Source organism: Ambystoma mexicanum, chromosome 2p (assembly GCF_040938575.1).
Source record: "Ambystoma mexicanum isolate Mex_15411 chromosome 2p, UKY_AmexF1_1, whole genome shotgun sequence".
In the NCBI taxonomy this organism is placed as follows: Eukaryota; Metazoa; Chordata; class Amphibia; order Caudata; family Ambystomatidae; genus Ambystoma; species Ambystoma mexicanum.
Window position 1 is genome coordinate 801,021,923 of NC_090923.1, and position 25,257 is coordinate 801,047,179.

The 25,257-nt window shown below is 45.4% G+C and overlaps 1 protein-coding gene across 5 annotated transcripts in view; it reads right to left on the reverse strand.

The window, feature by feature from the left end:
• The window catches only part of SIPA1L3 (signal induced proliferation associated 1 like 3), a 1,632,279-nt gene that overhangs the window by 305,015 nt on the left and 1,302,007 nt on the right, over positions 1-25,257 (reverse strand). For all 5 annotated transcript variants that reach the window (XM_069644476.1, XM_069644475.1, XM_069644474.1 and 2 more), the window contains one exon: positions 22,432-22,862. In XM_069644476.1, the coding sequence (XP_069500577.1) occupies positions 22,432-22,862 (431 nt within the window). The remainder of the gene's footprint in view (positions 1-22,431; positions 22,863-25,257) is intronic.

The following is a 25,257-nucleotide window of genomic DNA, read 5'->3' on the forward strand; positions in this document are numbered from 1 at the left end:
TCCTGAGTGCAGGCCTTATAGAATAGAGCCTGCAGTTCGCCCACCCGTCTGGCAGAGGTAATGGCAACTAGGAAGGCTTTCTTCCAAGAGAGAAACTTCAAAAAGAGGCTGTGTGCACAGGCTTAAAAAGGGGACCCCTAAGCTTGCAGGGGAGTACGCTGAGCTCGGACAGGACGTAAGGAGAAAAACAGTCCTTTAAGGAATTGCTTGACTAATCTGTGAGACCAAAGAGAAGGCACAATTGGAGAATGCGTATAGTGTGAAACAACTGGCAAGTGCACCTTCATGGAAGAGTGTGCTACACCAGCATTGGTCAAAGACAGTAGGTACCGTAAGATCTCCAGAGCCTGTAGGTGAAACAGGTCGAGGTTCCGACTTGCATACCGGACAGCAAAGCATTTCAACTTGCTCCTGTAGCAAGACAGAATAGATGGTGCCTGGGCCGTAGCTAAGATCTTCCAGCAGTCCAGGGGAAGAGTCATGGTATCAAACTCTAGAGCTGTAGGAATAATCAAGTTGAGGGGTGGCGAGTAGTTGTGCAACACGGATCTGCCGTCTCTGGAGAGGAGAAAACCTGATGGGGCAGCCACTCAGCGTGGGATGAGGGCCAAGTACCAAATTTGCCATGGCCAGCCCAGGGCTAAAAGGGTTGTCCTGCACTGCTGTTTGAGCATACTGAGCAAGTGGGATTGGGGGAAAAGCGTAGAGAAAATGTTCTTCCCACAGGAACAAGAATGCATCTCCCAGCCTCCCCATCTGCGGAAACCTACTCACAAGTGTCGTGCATTTCATATTCGTCACCGTCACAAAGAGATCGACATTTGGAAACCCCCACCTGGAGAAGATGCAGAGAATATGGTCTTGCAGAAGCTTCCATTCCTGGTAGGATCGGCGCTCCCTGCTAAGAAAATCTGCTATTGTGTTGTGGATCCCTGGTAGATGAAAGGGAATCAGAAAAATAGTGTGTGTTAGTACCCAGGACCACAATACCTGGGTCACTGCGGACAGAATCGGCAGGCGGGGGGGTGCACCCTGCTTGTGAATATAGAACATGGTGCTCATGTTGTCTATGAAAATGCAAACCACCCGGTTTTGGCAGTTGAGGCCTGAGACACTTCAGGGCCCAGAACACAGGCATCCAGGAACTCCTTGAATTGGTCTCATTCATAGTCTGCAATGAGGGATCAATGGGATACATGAGGACATCATCTCCAGGAGGGACTTGAGAGAGCAGCCTGAAGCCACATATGGATTTGACAGTGGGTGGACCTTCTTCAGAATAGACTACACTTTTTTCTCGGAGGGCATGGCGACATAAGATCATGTTAAGACGCAAGCCCAAAAATAGCATGCTCAAAGATGAATTTAAGCAAGACTTTGCAAAGTTCACTGAGAAACCTACTGGTGCCAAGCAGTGGATTGTCTCCTTTGTATGCTTTGTCGATAGTGGAAGTGATGGGGTTCGTACCAATCAGTCATCTAGATATGGGTAGATGTGAATCCCTGAACGACGGAAGTAGACTGCGACCAGAGCTAGACATTTGTTGAGCACCCTTGGTGTTGATTTTAGGCCCAAGGGTAAGGTCTTGAACTGGTAGTGGTTTCCTGCAGCCCTGAAGCCAAGAAAACACCTGTGTTACCGATGAATTGGAATATGAAAGCATGCCTTTGGAATTGAGATAGGTCCAGCAAACGCCAGAGTGTGGCCGTGTGAAATGATAGATAACACCCATTTGTTGGTGGTGATGGACTCCCACTGAGCGACAAAGTTAGTAAGCCACCCCCTACTGGGGTGTATTAGTGGGTGGTTGGGGCGGGGGGCCTGGTCAAGCTTGTTTCGGAACCTGGCTTCTGGAGGAAGAACCTAGTTGATGCTGGTTCCCACGATAGGCCTGTGATCTTCTTTTGTAACCCTCCTGGACGTTGTCGGAGCATAATGTCTGCAGGCGATAGGAAAATCCGTTATCATTCGAAGTTCTGGAAAATCGGAATTTACCTGAACGAAAGCACTGGTATTGTTGTTGCAGGGTCCCTAAGGAAAAAGCGGTGTCCGCGTTTGCCTTGATGCCTTGGGAAGGTCTCATCCACCTCCTTCCTATTGCACAGATCTATGCCGTTGAACAACATGTCCACTACCTTGGACTGCACTTCAGGCCAAAAGTTGTTGGCCTTAAGTCAGCCTTGGCTGATCAGTACAGCTCTATTTCCTATCTGGCAAAATCCTGGGTCCACAATGTCCACAGCAATGGAAATGGCATGGTCAGATGCTGCCTCGTCTTCCCTCAAAAGAGTAAGGACTTTCTCCAGCTTGTCATCAGGTAGAAATACCAGCACCAGGCCCAGTTTAAACCAGAGCTCCCGGTGGTAGCGGCGTGGATTGCCAGAGTTTTATAACACAAAAATGGGCAAGAGCACCACACTTGATTTTGTAACGTGCAACTTCCCAGAACCATCCGCACATATCCTCAGAGGATGCTCACACAACCATATCAAAAATTGATACTCTATCTAACAAAGGAGGACAGGGAGAGTTTCTTTCTATCCCTACCTCCCACTGGAGAATTCCCTAGTCAGTGTTGGTGAGCCACTTGTCTAAAAAAGTAGATTGAAAAAAAGCCACTAAAAAATCATCAATTACGTAGGTTGGTTGAGTAACTTCCACTCGTCCAACCTACATTTTTGTGTTATAATATGCAGAGCCTGGGCAGACTCTAGTTAGCCTAATGTTTATGGTCCTACTTGTAGGTGTTATTTTGCCATAGAGTTCGCCACCTTGATAGCGGTAGCAGTCGTGGAAATTAGACATTTACCAAAGGCGTCCAGCTCTTTGCCGTCTTTGTCCGGAGGCACCATATAAGGGGAAGGAGGATTGGCAGAGCATTTCTGTGCAGCAGCTGAAATTACAGGCTGGGCTGAGTGCAAAAGAATTTAGGGGCATAATCTGGAGCATTGTACTTCTTCTCAAAGTGATATTTCTTTACCAAAGGATTCCTCATTACCAGTGGACCATCCACCCAAATATCATCCAGCACAGTGATTGACTCCTCCCTTTGATAAATAAAGGAAACCCTCCTTCTTCTGCACTTCTGGTGGCAGATTCAACAGTTTCACTGCCTGAGACATTAGCACATGAAAGGAGACAATTTCATCAGGAGTGTAGTCTCTTCTAGGCAGGTCCGCCAACTCGCTATCACCGGGCACTAGGTCATAAAATTAGTCAGTCGATAGGTATGTGGAGAGACATCAATAGGATAATCATCAACATCAGTGTCGGTGCCCATGACATTAGCTGGCGGGGAAAGGACTGGAACCTGAGAAGGTGGGTCCAGAAGGCAGTGGAGAAACAAGGCCTCCTTCAACATGAAAAAAAAGAGGTTACGAAGGAGGGGGCAGACGTTGCTGAAGCTCAGAGACTAGCGTCTGTAGGGAGGACAAGATATCAATTGACAAATCCCTTGAGCCTGCATGAGAAGAAACTGGCACTGGCCGTGAAGGGGTGTGCGCTTGAACTGGTGCCTGCATGGCACCTGCACTTGAAGAGTGTTTCAGCTGAACTGTAAAATGCATAGTAGAATGCCCAGTGGATGCCCTGTGGGGGCGGCACAATAGGAGGTGGGAGCATGCGCCCGTCATCAGCGTGCTGAAAAAATCCTTATTGGATGTCCATGTCCGACTCAGCTGCCTTTTGAAACAGTTCCTCAGGGGGAGGCATAGGAGGGCAGGGGGTGGCAGGTGGGATATATGGGGCCAGTGAGAACAATGGCTGTCTCTATCCCCTGCAACCAGTCTCAAGAGTCATAGCTGGGGAGATCAAAGTCTTGGTAGCAGATGAGATGGGCTTTTTTTCGATCTAATGGCTTTGGCAGTCGATGAGGTGGTCGTTGTCAAAGGGATGGATTTTGTCAATGATGAGGTGGTAGTCGCCATCAACGAAGTGGATCAAGGCCGTCCCTGGCCAGTCGATGAGGGGATGATGGAGTGGATGGGTTAGTCGTTGCCATGGACGAGCGTTGCTTCTCAGACGTAGAATGTTTTGTTGCAGGGTACGCTCTAGATGCTGTAATTGTCAACATAGGCGAAGAGGAAGATGTCAACCAAGTAGTCGACGATGGAGCAGCCCGAGCATACCACCCATGACCCGTTTTCATTTTCTTCCCCTGGAAGATTCTTCATGGGACCTCACCTCTGACAAGGGAGTGCACTCAAGGGGTCTGTCTGTGCTTTGCAGAAGTGGAACTATGGACAGAGGATGAGTTAGAGATGCCGCGAGTGAGGCAGATACACACAAGGTTTGGGTTTGTGTTCCTACTGTTTTTTTAAAATACATTATTTTCCTTTTAGGCGCATTAGCGCTTAGCTGGTGACTGGACAACTTGGTTTTTTAATATTTAAATACACACGCATCATTTTAATATTTTGTGACACTTTACTTCTCTACTCTTATTTTAATTATATGATCTGCTTGTAACCGCCTTAGCGGTCCCAAGTGGGCCTGGACTTGGCCGACCTCTCGTACCAGCATTATACTCCCAGCTGTCTTTACATTGTAACACGCACACAAAACTGCTGCAGGGTGTTTTTGTTTTTTCTTCCAACCTCCTTTGGGGATTGGTCATTTCTGGGATTTTAAGCCCTGCAGGCTGCCATGAGTGAGGCAGATACACACGTAAGGTGTGGGTTTTTGTTTATACTGTATTTAACCGCTTTTAAAAAATAAATAATTTTCCTTTTAGGCGCATTAGCGCTTGACTGAACACCTTTGTTTCTTAATATTTAAATACACACGCACAATTTTAATATTTTGTGACACTTTACTTCTCTGTTCTCATTATTTTAATTATATGATCTCCTTGTAGCCACATCAGCGGTCCAAGTGTGCCTGGAACTGGGGGAGGCCGGTGGCCGTACCAGCATTATAATCCCAGCCGTCTTTACTTTCCAACAAGCATGCAAAGCTGCTGCAGAGTGTTTCTTTGCTTTTTCTTCCAACCTCCTTTGGGGATTGGTCTCTGCAATGCATTGCCTAGCCTATTTAATAGACGTCACCGAGAGCGAGGAGACCGATTGCCGCCAAAAGGCAGTCCAACGTCTGGCCCGTCTGCGCTCATCTGTGCTCTAGGCGCCTCATGCGGCTGGTAATGGTTTATTACGTTCTACCTAATTATCTTTGGCGCCTGGCACCACGATTTTTCCAACAGGAGGGGTTGATATGAAAGCCCCTTCTCTGGCTGTGTCTCCGGGTAGGCAGCCAGCCTCAAGCGTGCCTAATTGATACGCAATATATGATTGCATATAATTTGAAAATGTGTACATTTATTGGAAATCATGACCCTGATTTTGTATTTACAACCGAGACGTGGCTTTCTGCACCGACAGACCTCGACTTAATGCAGACTCTCCCCCCTGGCTATGCCAGTCTCCATGCGGATAGGGACTCTCTGCATCCAGTTGGAGGGGTAGCATATTCTTATGGTATATCGCCCCCCTTCTTTTAGTCTGCACATTGGCGGAAAATGGTATTTCTGAACTGGATTTGCATCACAAAAACGTAGGTGTTCAAGGGGTCTTTAAACTCTGGGCCGAGGATGAAACAAATTCGGTTGTTACCTTTTTTCTAGCTGGCATGAATAATTTGCTATTAGAGCAAATATAAGAGCCAACATGTGCCATTTTACATGGGTAGTGCCCATTAGCTGTTGGGCACTACCCATGTAAAATGGCACATGTTGGATCTTATATTTGCTTCCGCACAATGATTATTCCGCACAATTATTATCTTTCCCTGCAATTCACGGACTTGGTCAGATCACTATGTGGTTCCTTTTGAGTTCCATCTCCTAGGGAACTCTGAAAAGGCCAATCTTCCTACTAAAATGCATCGGAGAAACTGGAGGTCAGATGAACCAATCAACCTGAGCAACTAGATTATTTCCCACGATCAGATTGTTGAAGTTGGACCTTTTCCTGAGCCATCTGCCATTGCCAGGGTTGCTACAGCATGTACTGCAGCAGCAAATGATTTAGTTCAATGTATTACTAGGCAAGTTTGCCCCCTTCAGCTATGTGGTTTTCTGCAGAACTCCATGTATTTCGTCTTCTGGTTCATCAAGCGGAGCGTAAGTGGAGAAGCAACTATGACTTGCTCTTACAAGAAGAGTTTAAAAAACAGCGTGCTCTGTACCACAAAGCACTTAGGGTGGCTAAATTGGTGTACTTTATGTCCTCTATTCAATCTGCAGTTAATGCACCCAAAAACTATTTCAAAGAGTGAAAGAACTTTCTAACAGCAGCTTGGCCCCATAGCCCTGTGGTTGCAGGTACTGCGTAACAATTTGTTCAATTTTTTCTATAAATAAAATAGAGACTATTAGGGCTAACATCTCGAAGTGCTAGGGAGATATTGTATCCCTCCTGATCATCCATCACCCAGTAATGTTGATGCTCAATCTTTTTCTTTCTTTGAAACCACTAATACCTCTAACATTAGTCGGATGGTGGCAGGTTTGAAGTCTACATAACATTTGGACAACATTCCTTTGCATCTGTTTGAAAACTGCTCCTATTTGCAAGGTAATCTCAGAAGCTGTTAAATCCTTGCTTGCCTTTGGACAGATTCCAGCTATTTTGAAGAAGGCCTTAGTGAATCAGCTATTAAAGAAACCCTCATTGGACGTGTCCGTTTTTTCTAATTACCATCCAATTTCTCTTCTAATGAAAGTTATGGAAGCAGTAGTTACCCCCAGTTAAAATATTTTCTGGAGGGCAATGACATTTTAGATCCATGTCAAATGGGTTTTCGCCCATTGATAGGGACGGAGTCCGTCCTAGTTGCAGTACTGGAGGGTTAAGGATGGGGGCGGTACGGCAGGTCTTAATTTATTGGACCGTTCTGCTGCCTTTGATACCGTTGATAATGGGCTTATATCCAGGCTGCAGAGCACGGGCAAGACTGGGGCGGTTGGTGCTTTTTTGACTTACCATGCTCAAATGGTTTCTATTGCCCCTTATAGATCGCCCCCTCTAGGTGTGGGGTCCCGCAGGGTTCGGCTTTGTGCCTGCTGCTTTTTAATGTGCATCTCCAGCCCCTGGCCACGCGTGTTCACTCTTTCAGGTTCCAGATCTTTTCCTACGCAGACGATACCCAAATTCTGTTTAGGATGGACCTGGACCAGGCAGGGACCACTGCCCAGCTAAGGTCCTGCCTCAAGGCTGTCGGGTGCTGGATGGAATCCCATTGGTTGAAACTTAATAGCAAGAAGACCGAAGTTCTGATTTTTGGCCCTGCCGGGGTATCTGTGGGGTACATTTTCCCGCCCCAAAACCCAACCACCACCCAACAACAAAAAAAAACATTATGTTTGTGAAGTCCTGAAGGACCGCTTTGTTGCATGAACATATACTTTGCTCCCAGCATTCTTACTCATTACAGCACTGCGAGCCATGCTGAGCTCTTGCTGTTCAGCATTCGCTTCCTGGAGGAGGCGGAGTTTGCGGCGGCCACTTGACAGATCACGTGACCCTTTTCCTGTATTTACTGCCGGCCCAACCACCCTTGCAGCGTTAAGCCCGCAGCGGAGACAAGGGCGCAGCATTTTTACTTACTGTTTGTCTGCTGTTTGGCTCTGGGGCTCAGGCTCCAGGATACGGAGGAGGTAGGAGCCGTACACCCTCCCATATCCTGTTATAAATAAGGAGTTACTGCCCGGAGTCAGCTTTGTGGGAAGACTTTGATCCGTTGTTTTATCAGACAGGAGACTGGGAGATTGCAGAGGAGTCTCTTTGATCTCAGGTACTGTCTTATTGTTGCTGGCTAAATTAACCCTCTTGCTGTAATTAATTGGGACGCTTACGTTCTTTTAACCTCCGGAAGGAGGGATCCTGTTCTCTGAACTATTTTGTTTGGTTGGACACTGGGGAGGGGAGACGGATTAAGGCTGCTCCTCAAGCCATCGGGCGTTCCCAAGACAACGAAATTTAATATATACAATATTGACCATAATCATATTATACTTGGTACCTTTTGAATGTTATATATATTTTATTGATATTGTATTCTATCTCAACCCTTTTTATCTTTAATACTATCTAGGGGTTGTAGGTTTTTCTCCCCCTTAGAGATTATTAATATAATTGCAATTTTATCGTTGGCGTATTTTACAACCCCCAATCTTACCATTGTGTTTCTTTTCTCTTTTTGGGAAATTTTCTATGCTAACTCCTTTTGATTAAATGTTTTTGGTAACTTTTTTACTTCCCCATTTATACTCCAGGGGCTGCGAGTTGTTCTCTCCCATGTTTGGGTAAATGACTTTTTGCTCTACATCATTCTATCCTATACTACCTTACGGATTCTTAATCTTAGGGGGTGTGCTTGTATTGTTGACCTAGTTGAATATGCCAGCGCTTAGAAGTGGGTTTGAAACGGTTGAGTGTCAAGATAACAAGGTGGTAGAAGCTCAGCTGATTGCTCCATCAGAGTGTGAAGAGGCTATCACCAAAGATCCCATGGAAAATAATAATGCTCGTAATTTACCTGTGGAAATAACTGATGAGAGGGTCGAATCATGCACTTATAGAGCCCAGTGCGAGTATTGAGAGACCCCCTACTATTAATATTACAAAGGTAGCGGGCGCCCCTCTCTCGCAAGAACAGACATGATAACCTGTTCAGTGGTTATTAACCACTTGAGAGTTCGCAGCCACTGCTTTTACTCACTGTGCCTTTCACAGATGGGAAATATCCATTTGCATATCAGTCTTTGTCCTGCCCAGGGGCAGTCCAGCACCGAAATACAATGGCAATTCCAATCTGAACGAGAGTACCACCAGCAACCCCATACACGTGTTTCACCCTTGTTGGGGATCATCAGTGAGGTGAAGCTGATGCCTCTCTAAGCACAGTGAGAGGGAGACCACGTCTGGTTGCCCCCAGGAGACCTAGGGTTACCAATCCCAGGTTCCTTAACAAATAGTATTACAAAGGTAGCGGGCGCCCCTCTCTCGCAAGAACAGACATGATAACCTGTTCAGTGGTTATTAACCACTTGAGAGTTCGCAGCCACTGCTTTTACTCACTGTGCCTTTCACAGATGGGAAATATCCATTTGCATATCAGTCTTTGTCCTGCCCAGGGGCAGTCCAGCACCGAAATACAATGGCAATTCCAATCTGAACGAGAGTACCACCAGCAACCCCATACACGTGTTTCACCCTTGTTGGGGATCATCAGTGAGGTGAAGCTGATGCCTCTCTAAGCACAGTGAGAGGGAGACCACGTCTGGTTGCCCCCAGGAGACCTAGGGTTACCAATCCCAGGTTCCTTAACAAATAGTATTACAAAGGTAGCGGGCGCCCCTCTCTCGCAAGAACAGACATGATAACCTGTTCAGTGGTTATTAACCACTTGAGAGTTCGCAGCCACTGCTTTTACTCACTGTGCCTTTCACAGATGGGAAATATCCATTTGCATATCAGTCTTTGTCCTGCCCAGGGGCAGTCCAGCACCGAAATACAATGGCAATTCCAATCTGAACGAGAGTACCACCAGCAACCCCATACACGTGTTTCACCCTTGTTGGGGATCATCAGTGAGGTGAAGCTGATGCCTCTCTAAGCACAGTGAGAGGGAGACCACGTCTGGTTGCCCCCAGGAGACCTAGGGTTACCAATCCCAGGTTCCTTAACAAATAGTATTACAAAGGTAGCGGGCGCCCCTCTCTCGCAAGAACAGACATGATAACCTGTTCAGTGGTTATTAACCACTTGAGAGTTCGCAGCCACTGCTTTTACTCACTGTGCCTTTCACAGATGGGAAATATCCATTTGCATATCAGTCTTTGTCCTGCCCAGGGGCAGTCCAGCACCGAAATACAATGGCAATTCCAATCTGAACGAGAGTACCACCAGCAACCCCATACACGTGTTTCACCCTTGTTGGGGATCATCAGTGAGGTGAAGCTGATGCCTCTCTAAGCACAGTGAGAGGGAGACCACGTCTGGTTGCCCCCAGGAGACCTAGGGTTACCAATCCCAGGTTCCTTAACAAATAGTATTACAAAGGTAGCGGGCGCCCCTCTCTCGCAAGAACAGACATGATAACCTGTTCAGTGGTTATTAACCACTTGAGAGTTCGCAGCCACTGCTTTTACTCACTGTGCCTTTCACAGATGGGAAATATCCATTTGCATATCAGTCTTTGTCCTGCCCAGGGGCAGTCCAGCACCGAAATACAATGGCAATTCCAATCTGAACGAGAGTACCACCAGCAACCCCATACACGTGTTTCACCCTTGTTGGGGATCATCAGTGAGGTGAAGCTGATGCCTCTCTAAGCACAGTGAGAGGGAGACCACGTCTGGTTGCCCCCAGGAGACCTAGGGTTACCAATCCCAGGTTCCTTAACAAATAGTATTACAAAGGTAGCGGGCGCCCCTCTCTCGCAAGAACAGACATGATAACCTGTTCAGTGGTTATTAACCACTTGAGAGTTCGCAGCCACTGCTTTTACTCACTGTGCCTTTCACAGATGGGAAATATCCATTTGCATATCAGTCTTTGTCCTGCCCAGGGGCAGTCCAGCACCGAAATACAATGGCAATTCCAATCTGAACGAGAGTACCACCAGCAACCCCATACACGTGTTTCACCCTTGTTGGGGATCATCAGTGAGGTGAAGCTGATGCCTCTCTAAGCACAGTGAGAGGGAGACCACGTCTGGTTGCCCCCAGGAGACCTAGGGTTACCAATCCCAGGTTCCTTAACAAATAGTATTACAAAGGTAGCGGGCGCCCCTCTCTCGCAAGAACAGACATGATAACCTGTTCAGTGGTTATTAACCACTTGAGAGTTCGCAGCCACTGCTTTTACTCACTGTGCCTTTCACAGATGGGAAATATCCATTTGCATATCAGTCTTTGTCCTGCCCAGGGGCAGTCCAGCACCGAAATACAATGGCAATTCCAATCTGAACGAGAGTACCACCAGCAACCCCATACACGTGTTTCACCCTTGTTGGGGATCATCAGTGAGGTGAAGCTGATGCCTCTCTAAGCACAGTGAGAGGGAGACCACGTCTGGTTGCCCCCAGGAGACCTAGGGTTACCAATCCCAGGTTCCTTAACAAATAGTATTACAAAGGTAGCGGGCGCCCCTCTCTCGCAAGAACAGACATGATAACCTGTTCAGTGGTTATTAACCACTTGAGAGTTCGCAGCCACTGCTTTTACTCACTGTGCCTTTCACAGATGGGAAATATCCATTTGCATATCAGTCTTTGTCCTGAGAGAGAGGGGCGCCCGCTACCTTTTAAAACTATTTGTTAAGGAACCTGGGATTGGTAACCCTAGGTCTCCTGGGGGCAACCAGACGTGGTCTCCCTCTCACTGTGCTTAGAGAGGCATCAGCTTCACCTCACTGATGATCCCCAACAAGGGTGAAACACGTGTATGGGGTTGCTGGTGGTACTCTCGTTCAGATTGGAATTGCCATTGTATTTCGGTGCTGGACTGCCCCTGGGCAGGACAAAGACTGATATGCAAATGGATATTTCCCATCTGTGAAAGGCACAGTGAGTAAAAGCAGTGGCTGCGAACTCTCAAGTGGTTAATAACCACTGAACAGGTTATCATGTCTGTTCTTGCGAGAGAGGGGCGCCCGCTACCTTTTAAAACTATTTGTTAAGGAACCTGGGATTGGTAACCCTAGGTCTCCTGGGGGCAACCAGACGTGGTCTCCCTCTCACTGTGCTTAGAGAGGCATCAGCTTCACCTCACTGATGATCCCCAACAAGGGTGAAACACGTGTATGGGGTTGCTGGTGGTACTCTCGTTCAGATTGGAATTGCCATTGTATTTCGGTGCTGGACTGCCCCTGGGCAGGACAAAGACTGATATGCAAATGGATATTTCCCATCTGTGAAAGGCACAGTGAGTAAAAGCAGTGGCTGCGAACTCTCAAGTGGTTAATAACCACTGAACAGGTTATCATGTCTGTTCTTGCGAGAGAGGGGCGCCCGCTACCTTTTAAAACTATTTGTTAAGGAACCTGGGATTGGTAACCCTAGGTCTCCTGGGGGCAACCAGACGTGGTCTCCCTCTCACTGTGCTTAGAGAGGCATCAGCTTCACCTCACTGATGATCCCCAACAAGGGTGAAACACGTGTATGGGGTTGCTGGTGGTACTCTCGTTCAGATTGGAATTGCCATTGTATTTCGGTGCTGGACTGCCCCTGGGCAGGACAAAGACTGATATGCAAATGGATATTTCCCATCTGTGAAAGGCACAGTGAGTAAAAGCAGTGGCTGCGAACTCTCAAGTGGTTAATAACCACTGAACAGGTTATCATGTCTGTTCTTGCGAGAGAGGGGCGCCCGCTACCTTTTAAAACTATTTGTTAAGGAACCTGGGATTGGTAACCCTAGGTCTCCTGGGGGCAACCAGACGTGGTCTCCCTCTCACTGTGCTTAGAGAGGCATCAGCTTCACCTCACTGATGATCCCCAACAAGGGTGAAACACGTGTATGGGGTTGCTGGTGGTACTCTCGTTCAGATTGGAATTGCCATTGTATTTCGGTGCTGGACTGCCCCTGGGCAGGACAAAGACTGATATGCAAATGGATATTTCCCATCTGTGAAAGGCACAGTGAGTAAAAGCAGTGGCTGCGAACTCTCAAGTGGTTAATAACCACTGAACAGGTTATCATGTCTGTTCTTGCGAGAGAGGGGCGCCCGCTACCTTTTAAAACCCCCTACTATTAACTTAACAGTTCTTGGGGAGCAATCACCAATTGTGGATGGAAAATCCGGATGTATTAGATACAGAGGCACTTATTGGTAATATGGATATGTCGGCTAGTAGACAGGAACTTACCGATGCAGAATGTCTTCAAGAAAGTCTGCTGGGTATTAAAAGGGTGGTTCGCTTCCATGCATCTACCCCCTCCAGAAGGCTGATTTAAGGGGAAAAATGAAAGCTAAGCAAGTTCCGATCTTAGACTCATTAAGGGGGAATACGACAGAAAAAAATCAAGGGTAAATATCCATTTAGTACAAACTCCTCCTCTCACATTTCCCCAGCAGTGTTTATTTTTGGGAAAGGCGAACAGGATAGGAGGCAATGTTCTACAGTCCCTATCCAGTCTAAATATGGTAGTTGGGGAGAACATTCCAAAGGGGACTAACACCCAAATGGAACAAATTGCATATTCAGGTACTAAAAAATTAGAACATTCAGATCCAGCATTGGCTTTAATCGCTAGCCTTCTTAATAGTGGCCAGGATTGGTCATGGTTGCAGCCAGCTCTTAAAACTTTAGAGACCCTTAGACAGGGTACTGGACGCTCCTAACAGTATTAATATTGAGGTTATTTCTTGGAATTCGTGTGGGGCTTACATTTGAATACATTCCTGACTAAAGGCGAGATCTATACCTGCCCCCGCATCTACTTATTCCAAGAAACTATGATGCTCATAGAAATGTATATGGAAGGTTTCCATACTTTTTCCTCATTAGCGTCTAGGGTGGGTAGCCAGGCGGCCTATTGGTGGTTTGACTATTGCTGTTGATCGCAATCTGGGGCTTCAGGGTAATGAGATTTTTACGAGTGAATAGATCCTGGGCACTGTTTTATCTTCAGAGAATGATGTAGATCCTATCCTCTTGTTGAACCTATCCTGGAATCCTCTAAGGGTGCCTATCGAAATAGAGGGTTCCATGTGGAATACGAGAGGGGCCACCCCGAAAACGCTCCAACCTAACCTTAAGAGAGGTATATGGTGGGATAAACTCCTGGAACATTGGGATTTGGGACTCCTAGATCATTCCCCGGACTGGAATTTACCCAAACATACCTGGAAAAGGGGAACTAATAGGTCTAGGATTGATTTTTTTAAAATGTTTCCAATAGCTGGAAAACTCGTGTGGTAAATTGACACTTATGGAGGTAGATTTGGGTGATCATATTCCGCTACTTTTTTCATTAGCGCTGGCATGTCCTGATCTCCATATTAGACCTGAGTTTATGGGCCTAGAGGTGGCAAATAATAGGAGAACGATTATCTGGAACAAGAAAACGATTATGAAATTTAACACCCTTGTTCTAGAGAATCCCTGGCCTGACCCTGGCCTCCCATCAAATTTCGAGGGAGGAGGACCTTACGTTGGGGGGATCCTACTACAATAATAATATGTTGTCATGTGCCTATAAAATTAGTAGGACGGGTGGCATGGCGGTACATAGACATAATGCGAGGGGTGGGGACTCCAGAATCCAAAGATCCAAGCTTATTAAATGCAGGGAGCTGAGGATCCTGAAGAAGCTACCTATTTCATTTGTTGAATTGCAGCTTAGGAAAAAATAGGAAGAAAAAAAAATGATCCTTAAACACAAAAACTTGGTTAAGTCTCTGATAATGGATCAATACCTTGTAGCCCATCAACAGATGATGCATAATATATGTAAGGGCAGAGATGTTAAATTTTGGGATACTGTTAATAACACGCTTACCCCTGTTAAGGATAGACTTGATTGTCCTATCCAAGCAGAGGTCTGGTGCACTAATCATAAGAATAAATTTGAATTGCCTTCCACTTTTGCTAGGGAACAGGACTCGGAGTTGGGTCCTCTGGCTGTGGGTGAATGCTCTTGGGATTTTGAGGATATTATTTGGGTCATCAACAAACCTAAGCCGCCCAGAGCGCAAGGTCCGGACGGCATACCACCGTCTGTTATAAAGGCGGCGGCCGAGTTGCTTAAACCCATATTTGACGACATCTTTATAACCCATATCATCCCTGAATCCTGGGCTCAAAGTATTATAGTACCCATATTTAAAAAGGGTGATGTTATCAATCCCCTTAACTATAGACCCATAGCTCTTTTGGACGTGGCTAGTAAGGTTTTTGGTATTTTGCGTTAAGGAGATCTCAAAATGATTAGGAGGAATACTTGTTTTAGTAAATTTCAGGTTGGTTTTAGAGAGGGTTTGGGAACTAACTTGAATGGGAATATCCTGGCCCATCTTAGAGATACGGTTCATCAATCTAACATATGAGAGATTATTATGTCATCTTTAGATCTTTCCAATGTCTTTGATGGAGTTATCAGAGCGAGATTATGGACCAAAATGTTAGCAATGAATTTTCCTCGAAAGATTGTCCAACCCTTGGCTCTGCTGCACAGGAATACCTCGGTCAGGGTCCGTTTGACCCAAGAAGGAGCTCTCTCTGAGGCCATTGATGCTAAAGTTGGGGTCAAGCAGGGCTGCTCACTCGCGCCTACGCTCTTCAACCTATATGTGTGCGATGTGGAGGGCATGTGGCAGGGCCCTTCCATTGTACCGGCTAGGTTGGGGAGTTTGGCTATCGAGTGGATGGCCTTTGTGGATGATTGTATTCTTTTTGATCGCACCCCACGTGGCCTTCGTAGAAAGATGGACTTTTTTATCATTATGCAATGGCAAATAATCTTTCCCCGAATGCATCCAAATCCTGAACAATTGTGGTCACACAAAAAAAAGAACCATTAAATTCTATAGTTGGAGGATGGGTGAGGATCAGGTGGAACAGGTTCAGGCTATAACATATTTAGGCTATAATGTTACTAATAGATCTAGCCTGAAGATGTGGAAATTGAGCCTGGAGGAGAAGGCGTCTAAGCTCAAGGTGCAAATGAAATTCTTGAGGGTCAGGGCACGCAAATTTTCACTCTTACCAATAAGGCGATTTTATCTTACAAAATGTGAGCCGGTCCTCCTGTACAGCCTCGACATCTGTACCCATGATATGAGTTTAAGCTTTAATGTGGTCCAGGGGAAAATGTGGAAAGAACTACTTGGTCTATCGATGGCAATCCCCAATGCAATTATCCGTCCATGAGTTATGTCTCATTTCACTTAAAGCAAGATATCTTTGGAGGCAATTATGCTTGTTTAGAAAAATGAATGATCCACCTACAAACACTTTATATGAATTGTTAAATGAGGTTGTAAAATCTTCTATTCAAGGCTGATTGGGTGGATATGGTAAACGGAGTGGATTCTTACGCCACTTACAAGGAGTATGCAAGTTTTGGACATGTCAGCGAATGTATTGCCCTCTATTTACAAAGATTCCCTTGTGACAGGGCGAGATCCATGCGCATGCGCTTTAGACTTATCAGATTCCGACCTTAGAAAGGATATGGTACTGGGGGTACAAGGATGTGACACTTAATCTGGATCAAATCGATTTTACATGTCGATTTTGTGGAGAAACCAGAACGCGAGAGACACTTAAGCACCTTGTATTAACTTGTAATTATTTTGAGCCTAAATGCACGGTCTATTTGAAAGACAGATTTAATAAGGACCTCGAAATGTCTATGCATTTGTTTTGGAGCCGTTTTATGTGGGGTGAAAACATTTCTTTAATTTTAGCATTGAATTTATTAATTCAGGATATCACATAGGAATTGGAAAAAAGGAATCTATGTTTTTATATTGGAAAATTAAGGGTTGTGATAGATTTTTTATGGAGTATGAATTGACATTGGGGATCTTTTATCTTTTATATGCGTATAATGGTATGTGTTTAAAAATGAATTGCTTATTTTTATTATGTGTATTATGTTGTATAAGGTTTCATGTAAACGAATAATGCAACAATAAAAAAAAAAACACATTTCCCCATTTCACCCTAAACGAAGCTGTGTTTTCTTTCCCTGACGCAGCAGTGGCAAGCTGTCAACACTGCCACTACAAAGAATGGCTGTATTTGCTTCATTCATCTAAATCCAGCAGAAATTGTCCGCTGCTCAGAACGGCATCACCTTTTCTGTTGTCATGTTGAATACTAAAACTGTGCACATGATTCCCAAGACGGCTTTGAAATTTGCTCTTGATTCATTTTCCACAAAGAGTGTGCACTTCAAGGAATCCCCCCCCCCGGCATGTTTAATTTCTGCTGAGTAGCAGGAGGTGAGGCAAAAGCATTCCCAGAGCAGCTGATGTGCTGGGAAACCACTTGAACGGCCAAGAATTCGTATTTCTACTGAAGCAATGCTTGAATTTACCTTTGGAAACAAATTAACTCAGGCAAGGTACTTTAAAAGAAGCTCTATCTCTCACTTGCTATGTGTTAGTTTCAAAGAACCCAGTTGCCAAGCATTTCCCTGTGTACAGAAATACAGAAATTAACCCAAGCTATAAAAAACTTTCAGAAAGAATGCCAAAGAAAATGTGTGCTACAGAAACCACATTGGGAATCTCGAAATGAACTGAAATAAACACGTGTGAAATCTGCTTTTGCAAAAGCAAGAAAACTGCTCTTTGGAAAGCTAAATGTGAAATCATCCCAATATCCACACAGAAACAGTTTTATATGTGTGGGGGGGCTGGGGTGGTTTAAATGTATATTATATTGTTTACAAAATGACTTCTGGGGAAGAAAGAGAAAAAGGATAAAAAAATGTTTGAAGACTCCAGAACCAGTTTGGCAAGGCAGGCACTTCAAAGAAATCCAGCCCCATGGGAAAGGAAGCCCCTTTAAAAATGTGAAAGGGCCAAGGTGTGGAAATTCCCAACCTCGTCAGACTGGCCAGCATTTCCCCAGCAAGGGAAAATGGACCAAGCACTTAACAAAAAAGCGTGAGTTTGTTTGCATTCAAATTGGAGGACTTCAAAGGGGGAGTCATGGCAATCCCCGACCAGGGGAAGACATTTGGCTGGGGGTTGGAAAGACTGCCCACATTTGGGGCCAAATGCAGCCCATTTGATTGAACATACGTTTTACATGAAGACATTTATTTCAGTAATCTAAAGAAGTAGTAATGTGAAATTATGACAGTTTTAATGTCATTTTTGCACAAGTAAAATAAGATCATGTGGGTCTTCCAGACATGTGGTGGACGTGAACGGCAGTAAAAAGGCATTTCTGCACAGATATGAAACTTGATGAAAATATTCCCAACACTGTTAGGCTTATGTGTAGCTATTTGTAGAATATTAGCTAAAATGTTTTCCATGAGAAATTGCGAAAGAGTGCCAAAAGGGCGAAGCAGCATTGCACAGACTGGGCATTTGAACCAGCATATTCCTTGTGAAACGTGGGATTTGCCTATGTGATTTTTACAATGGCGACGTTTGGAAATATAAGGGTTCTGTTCCATAACTTATTTTGGTAAAAATAACTGTGGTGAAACAAAGCCAGTAATAAAACACCCACACTCAAACTGATGCCACTTCCTTGGAACCAATCTGCCCGCAGGGAGGAGGGGACACACATAGCCTGACCCATCCCCTCCAAGGGGTATGTTCAGATGACTTCCGCCCACATTGTAAAAATACTCTGATGTTATCCTGCCTATATAAAAAGGAGGCATAGGGAGATTCAGGATATTCAAGATCATCTGTATGTAGAAGAAGAATGGTAGAATCGCCTGACTGAGGGAGAGAGACCAAGAGAGGTTATTGCAGTAAAACGATTCCTTCATCATATTGACCTCTGTAGAACATCTACAGATATGGGAGGATAGGGCTCCAGTGAGACCAACTCCTTACGCCATAGATACATGAACTGATGACGGAAAATGTACACATGGACTACTGAAGCCTTGGATTTTTGTCAATTTTCTTTTCCTTTCCTCTCGTAACATTTGCTCATCAAATGGCCTTCTTCATACCACCCTTCTTTGCCCCCCTCCTGTGATTCCTCTTTTTATGTTTTTGGAAATGAAAAGGATATGTAGGATGAGGAACCTGTTTTCGAAATGTGCAAGCATTTTAAATCAATAAAACAAGAAAAAATAAACATTTAAGAATTCAGCACAATCCAGACATTCAAAATTCACCCTGCAAAATTCCAAGACTCCAGAGGTAGCCGATCCAGATCCAGGCAGAACCACTGATCCAGAACCACCCATCTAGATCCAGGCAGAACCACTAATCTAGGGAGAAAAGAGGAGAGGCCGCTGATCCCCTTTGGGAGAATTCAGAGACCAGACCCCTTTTGCCCAGCTGTTCCCATAAACGAGAGCCCCGCCACTGCCCAGTGACCAGACCCTGGCCTCGCTGTCCAGAGACCCAGCTAAACTGTCCCAATAACCCAACTCCAATGCATTTTGGGAGCATCACCCTCCCCAACATCAAAAAGCTGCATATACCGCTCTGTTATCTTGCATTTTGTCCAAATCCTATACAAATCCTATAAGAAACCATAGCAACTTTCCAAATTGTTAGCATCTCTGTGTTATCCTGTCCTTAGAAGAATCCATGTTAGTCTCCATATGTTAGTGCAATTTTGTTCAAATCATTTCTGCAATTTGTATAATTCCTTAGTACCATTTTTAGATAAAGTTATTAATTCGCATATAAAAAGGAATGCAGCGCGAATTGGTTAAAATTGCAAATTAACCTCCTTGTGTGCACTGTCTTTTTTTAACCATCTAGTCACTAAAATACAGCCTCAGTGGAACAAATCATTTCTGTTAGCAAAACCGAGTTTGCACGTGAAATAGTTTTCTTTATAAAATCCGATTTACCGTTCCTATAAACAATTCCATACTGTCATCCCATAAAAAGTCATGCTTTCACTGTAGTATCTTACCTGTTATGTGCCTTGGTACCCCATCAGAAAAAACGATTTTCGATTTGACTGTTTAGCTCATTTCCTTAGCTGTTTGCTTGTTTAAACCCGTTAAAAAAAAACAAAGAAATTGCAATTCTGCCACGTATGATTTTGCTGCATTGCTTTCCTTTCCATGGTTTTCTTACCTGCATTCATGTTGTTGTAGTTCCCTGCCCTGTAGTTTGTAAGCTCTCTTGCTTTTTAATACAGCCACACAAATTCTTGACCTATCCATTCTACTGCACATGTAAACTGACCTCTATTTATGCAGTGATTTCCGAGTGCCATTTTGGTCATTTTTCAAGGGTTTTTCATGTTTGAAAATTTGACCTACCACCCCAGAATGGGAGGCCCAATCTGATTTTTCCCTCTGATTTGTGACTCCTTGCCACTCCTTTCCAACCACACAAAACATAGCCAGCAGGTGTTTGGGGGATTGTTGCAGGGGGAGTGCCTAACAGTTGTGCCATCTATAAGTATATCCAAAAAGTGACTTTGCTTCCATATTCATTAAACTTATGTGCCAAATGTCAGAAAGTTAAATGAAGTGCATCATAACATTTCGCTGTATATTATCACGCAACTGGTGATTGCTGCTCTAAATTTGATTTGTTTGATTTTGAATTTAAAAATAAATAAATATTTTATTATTACACACCGGCCTGGTTCATGGTCCATTGTGACATGGGGTGTTTATCAAGGGGGGGGAGGGGTGTTAGACGGGTTGAGTGCCTTCTTAAAGCAGAATCCAAAATCAATAAATTAAAAGCGTCACATCCCTTGCCAGTTGAGAGTCCTGGTCTGGAGTGTGTCGTGTCTTTAAATACGTTACATATCGGAGCGCTGTACCTCTGATTTCTGGCCGCTGTCACTAGGCCCTCTGCCAGTCCTGGTGGGGACAGTCAGGAATTTGGGGGTTAAAATATCATCGTCAATGGCCATGGAGACCCAGATCAACACGATTTGTCGTTTGGGCTTTCTTAAGCTGAAGCAGCTTAGGATGGTCCTTCCTTTTGACCTGAAGGACCCCCATGCCCAGGTTGTAGCAGCCTGCCTAAACGGCAGCATGGACTACTGTAATGCCACCTCTCTCTATTACAGGACATGCTAAATGCGGCTGTCCACCTGGTCAGGGGTATCCCTTTTGGCCATCATGTTACGGCAGGACGCTGGGCCCTACACTCGTTGCAGGTTTGAGCGCAAATCCAGTTTGAGCCCCTATGCATTATTCATTGGGCCAGGAGTGGGAAGGATTGTCTAGCCTTTCAGGACAAAATCCAATGCTACTGCCCGGGGCATTTGCTCCGATCTACTGATGCAGTACTATTGAAAATACCTAGCTATCGCAGAGAACGTGTGGGAGGCAGAGCATTCTCCATTACTGGCCCGAAACTCTGGAATACCCAGTCGGTGGCATTGCGGTGCACTGAAGATTTTTAGTTATCTAAATGCAGGTTAAAAACCCACCTGTTTGCTTGAATGGTCACCTCGCTTTCGGTATATATATATTGTGCCATGATGCCTTTTGGTGACAGTGCACATTACAAATATTTGATTGACCATCATTCAACCAAGCCACTGTGGCGATCCTTACGGTTGTGGGAGGAGAACAAATGACACATGGTGCAGTTATTCAAATCATGGTCCGAATAGAGACAATAGAGGTATTCCTCATGAAGATCCTTGATGTACACGTTCTTGAGGAGTTGGGAGGAACCCAGTCCCTGTCCCTTCCACATTTGCCTGCACATTTGAAATGTGCATCAGCTTTTTTTGCCCCATACACTGCTGGCCAGTCGGTTTCTGTTTTCCTAGAAGGCCTGTGGGTGGAAGAGAGAATAGCCGACTGGAGATAGAGAAGGCGAGAAAGCTTCAGACTGCGGAATGATCCATAAACCGATCCAGAAATCCCAGCGGCACACAGAACCTGGACCTAACCCATGATGTTACCCCGCAAGTCTGCAGAGTGCTCCATTCAGCTTTTCATCAATGTCAACATGCTCACCAACAAGGACAATACGCTAACCTGTGATGGAGCATTGGAGATAGCTTGCTGTCAAACAGTATCTTACATACATTGGAAAGCCATCACATGAACTGGGACATTAAAATTGATGCTCACTGCAACGGGCCGCCAGGGATTAGAGCCGGCTTACCCGATTACAAAAAAGAGGTGGGGCTTAAGACCCCTCTTATACTTTTGATCACCTGTAACAGCTCTGTTTAATGCATTTACTTTTGCTACAGCCATCAAGCCATTGTTGGAAAAAAGAATACCACTTAATTTCAGTGGATAAGCTCTTGTAGCTAATTACTTCACTTGGGTTCGCACTGAACTGGCAAGCATTAAGTCAATGAGCAAGATCTTTTTAAGGGTTGCATAGTGAGGTACAGTTTGTGAGGTATGTTATGCAAGGTAACGGCGCATGTATTTTGCTCCTCATTCTGTTAAAAATAGGTAATTTTGTCATCAGTTTATTGGCATGTCAAATATAACTTGAGAGTTTCCAACTGCGGTAAAACAATATAAACTGTCATACGAGAGTTAACACAAAAGAACATTTGCAATGGCCACCTCCACCACACCGTCTCTAGAATTTGCAGGAGAAAAAAAGCTCTCCAAAAGCAGTTACATCTAAAATGAAATGTGTTTTAACCAATGAGAAGAAAACGTTTTAGCTACAGATGACATTCAAGCCATGACTTTGATTTTTGTTTGGTTCTAAAAAGAATACATTTTAAAATGCAGCTAAACATTTCCTGTAGGTGCACATAAACTGAGGCTATTACAAAATGAAACCTATAAAAAAACATTCTGCTGTTTGCTTTACCTAGCCTTGTAAACATTGCTGCTGCTGTGTGGTCCTGCTGGTGTATACACTTTGGGTCTGAAGCCTTTGCTCTGGATTCCAACACTCAATGAAGGCATAGGCTCCCGCCGTTTTTCAGTATGATATTGCGTTCTCTCCGCCAGCCTCCCACCTTTTTCATGCAGGCCTGGGTAGGTGGCAGTACCCTGTGTGGGCTTTTGCACTTTTTCTCTCTGAGAGGTTGGCTTGATCGGTTTTGCAGGCAATCCGTTGGAGCAAGAAGTGTGCAGGCTGGTGTCGATTCCACTGTCACTAGAACCTCCTTTAGACATGGGATCCTGTTCAGTCACTGCAAGTTCTTGCATATCAAACCACCGCTCATCACTATGACTGCTGGAAGCATTGCTTGATAATGTATTGCTGCTGGAATGACTGGAATACTGTGTTTCACCCTAGAAAGATAAATTAAATTTACTGTGCAGCAATAAAAAAAAATAAAAAGAGCGAGACTACCACCACAAAGGACTTCATAGAGAACAAAATGCGCCAGACTGACAAAACAGTAATATAAAATCCTCTAATCATAAATATGAGCACTATCATTTAAAGAAAATCCACAAAGCAACTCAGTCTCATTCATTGGCATCAGGCGGGATCTGCACACACCACCTCTGAGCCACTTACAGAACAGCAAGCCTATGTATCTAGACATATAACCAGGCTCAATCCATGGGTGGACTATTATCTGTGCAAGAGCATGCTGGAAAAATTAAAGTTACTCACCAAAGTGACTAGAGTACTCTTAGTCCCCTTTCCGCCATCCTTGTGGGCGTCCCCCAACATAGGGATGGTAGCAGAACTTTTGGCAGCGAAAAATTGAGTTTCCCCTTTAAATTTAGTATAGCGTGCGGGGGCGCTGCCCTTCAGCGTGGGAACACGACACGAGGCCCCGCTTTCCGGCGCCTTACCTCAGTCCCCTTTGAACACATTGGATGCTTGGATACCTGGCTACTCTTAGTACATATTAGACTTTGGCATACAAGCAGAGGAACGTTGGTGGGACGTATGGAGGAAAGTGTGGACGATTCCACCGAACAAGAACATAGCAGAACTGTGACAACCTACCTCATATCTAGGAAGAAGCAAAGAGGTTCTTCAGAACCACCTGATCAAACTCTGCATCATGCCTGGAGCTGGTGTCTAGCCAGAAGTGCCTATATAAGGCAGACTGAACAGCCCAAGTAGCCGCCTTGCTGATGAGTTCCCAAAAAGCATGTCCCTGAAACACGACGGCCGTGACCTTAGCTCTGACCGCATGGGTATGAATCCCCTCAGGAATAGGTTTGCCCATGGCCGTGTACACCTCCGAAATTGCCTGAACCATCCAATGGGCGATGGAAGCCTTGGAAGGCTGAGAGCCGGGGGAGGAGCCCCCAAAAGTCAATAACATTGCCTTTGACTTCCTGAAGGATTTTGACCAAGAGAGATAAAACTTGAGAACCCTCTTAAGGTCCAAGGAATGTAGGGCCCTCTCCGTCTCAGACTGCGGCCTATACACAAGAGGAAAAAGCGTAGACAGCCCCTTAAAGTGGGCCTTAAAAACTGGGTTGGCTGCCGAAAACACATGCTCGGGGGAATTCTTCCTAGCCCCAATAGCCGCGAAATACATCCAGCAAGTATCCACCTGAACTTCAGAGCAAGCCAGGTGTGCTGAAAAGGCCAGTACGTCATCCAGAGGATAGGTGACGGGGTCCAGGCCTTTGTCGCGAGCCCAATGGCAGAACCTAATCAATTTGCTCTTATACTGGGACAGAGTCGAGGGCCTTGGGGCCTGCTGAATGATGTCCCAGTTATCATCAGAAAATTAAGCATGCTGAAGTCTCAGCTGATCAGGAACCAGACTGCCAGGGCCCAGTTGGCCGGGTCCGGATGTTCCTCTACCCGCCCTGGTGTGTCAGGAAACCCCTGCTGGGTATCGGAAGATGGACGGGACCCCGGGAGCACAACTGTAGCAGATCCGAAAATCAGGCTATCAAAGACCACTGGGGGACAACCAGGATGAGGCTGCAGCCCATGGAGGCCCTGAACTTGCAGAGGGTCAGTTGGAGTAGACGGGTGGGTGGGAACGCATAACAACTGTGGCCGTGCCAACCGATCCAGAAGGTGTTTCACAGTGACGGCCAACCAGCCCATGAGGCAAACTTGGGGCACTTGCCATTCAGGGGAGATGAAAACAAATCCAGGTCCACGAACTCCCAATGCTGGAACAGGGGAAACAAGGAGTCATTGTACAATTCCCACTCATAGGTGTTGAACACCAAGCGACTCGGCTGATCCGCTTCTGCATTGATGTCCCCGGCAGGTGTACTGCCGAAATCCAAATCCCCTACATCAGGGTCCATTCCCAGATCGCAACTGCTGATATACAGTGGTAGAGGGAGGCCAACCTGCTCGTTCAGGTAAAACATTGTAGTATAATTGAAGGTCCTGACCAAAACAGACTTGTTCCTGATAAGAGGCAAACATGCCTTGAGGGCCAGGCCCACTGCCCTGAGCTCGAGCACATTGATATGTAGGAGTGCTTCAGTCCTGGACCCTGCTCCATTAATCGCATATCCCTCCAGAGTAGCCCCCCAGCCCGAATGAGAGGAGTCTGTCATCGCCGCCAGGGTAGGCTCTGGTCGTGTGAAGAGGCTCCCACTGAAACATTTCCATCCATCAGCCACCAGCAAAGATTTGGCAGAAGGAGGTGCATTACAGGGATCCTGTCTGACTGAGACCCAGTCTCCTGATCCCAATTGGCTGCCAGGTGGAGCCACCTCATCTTGAGGTGAGCGTGCTGTACAG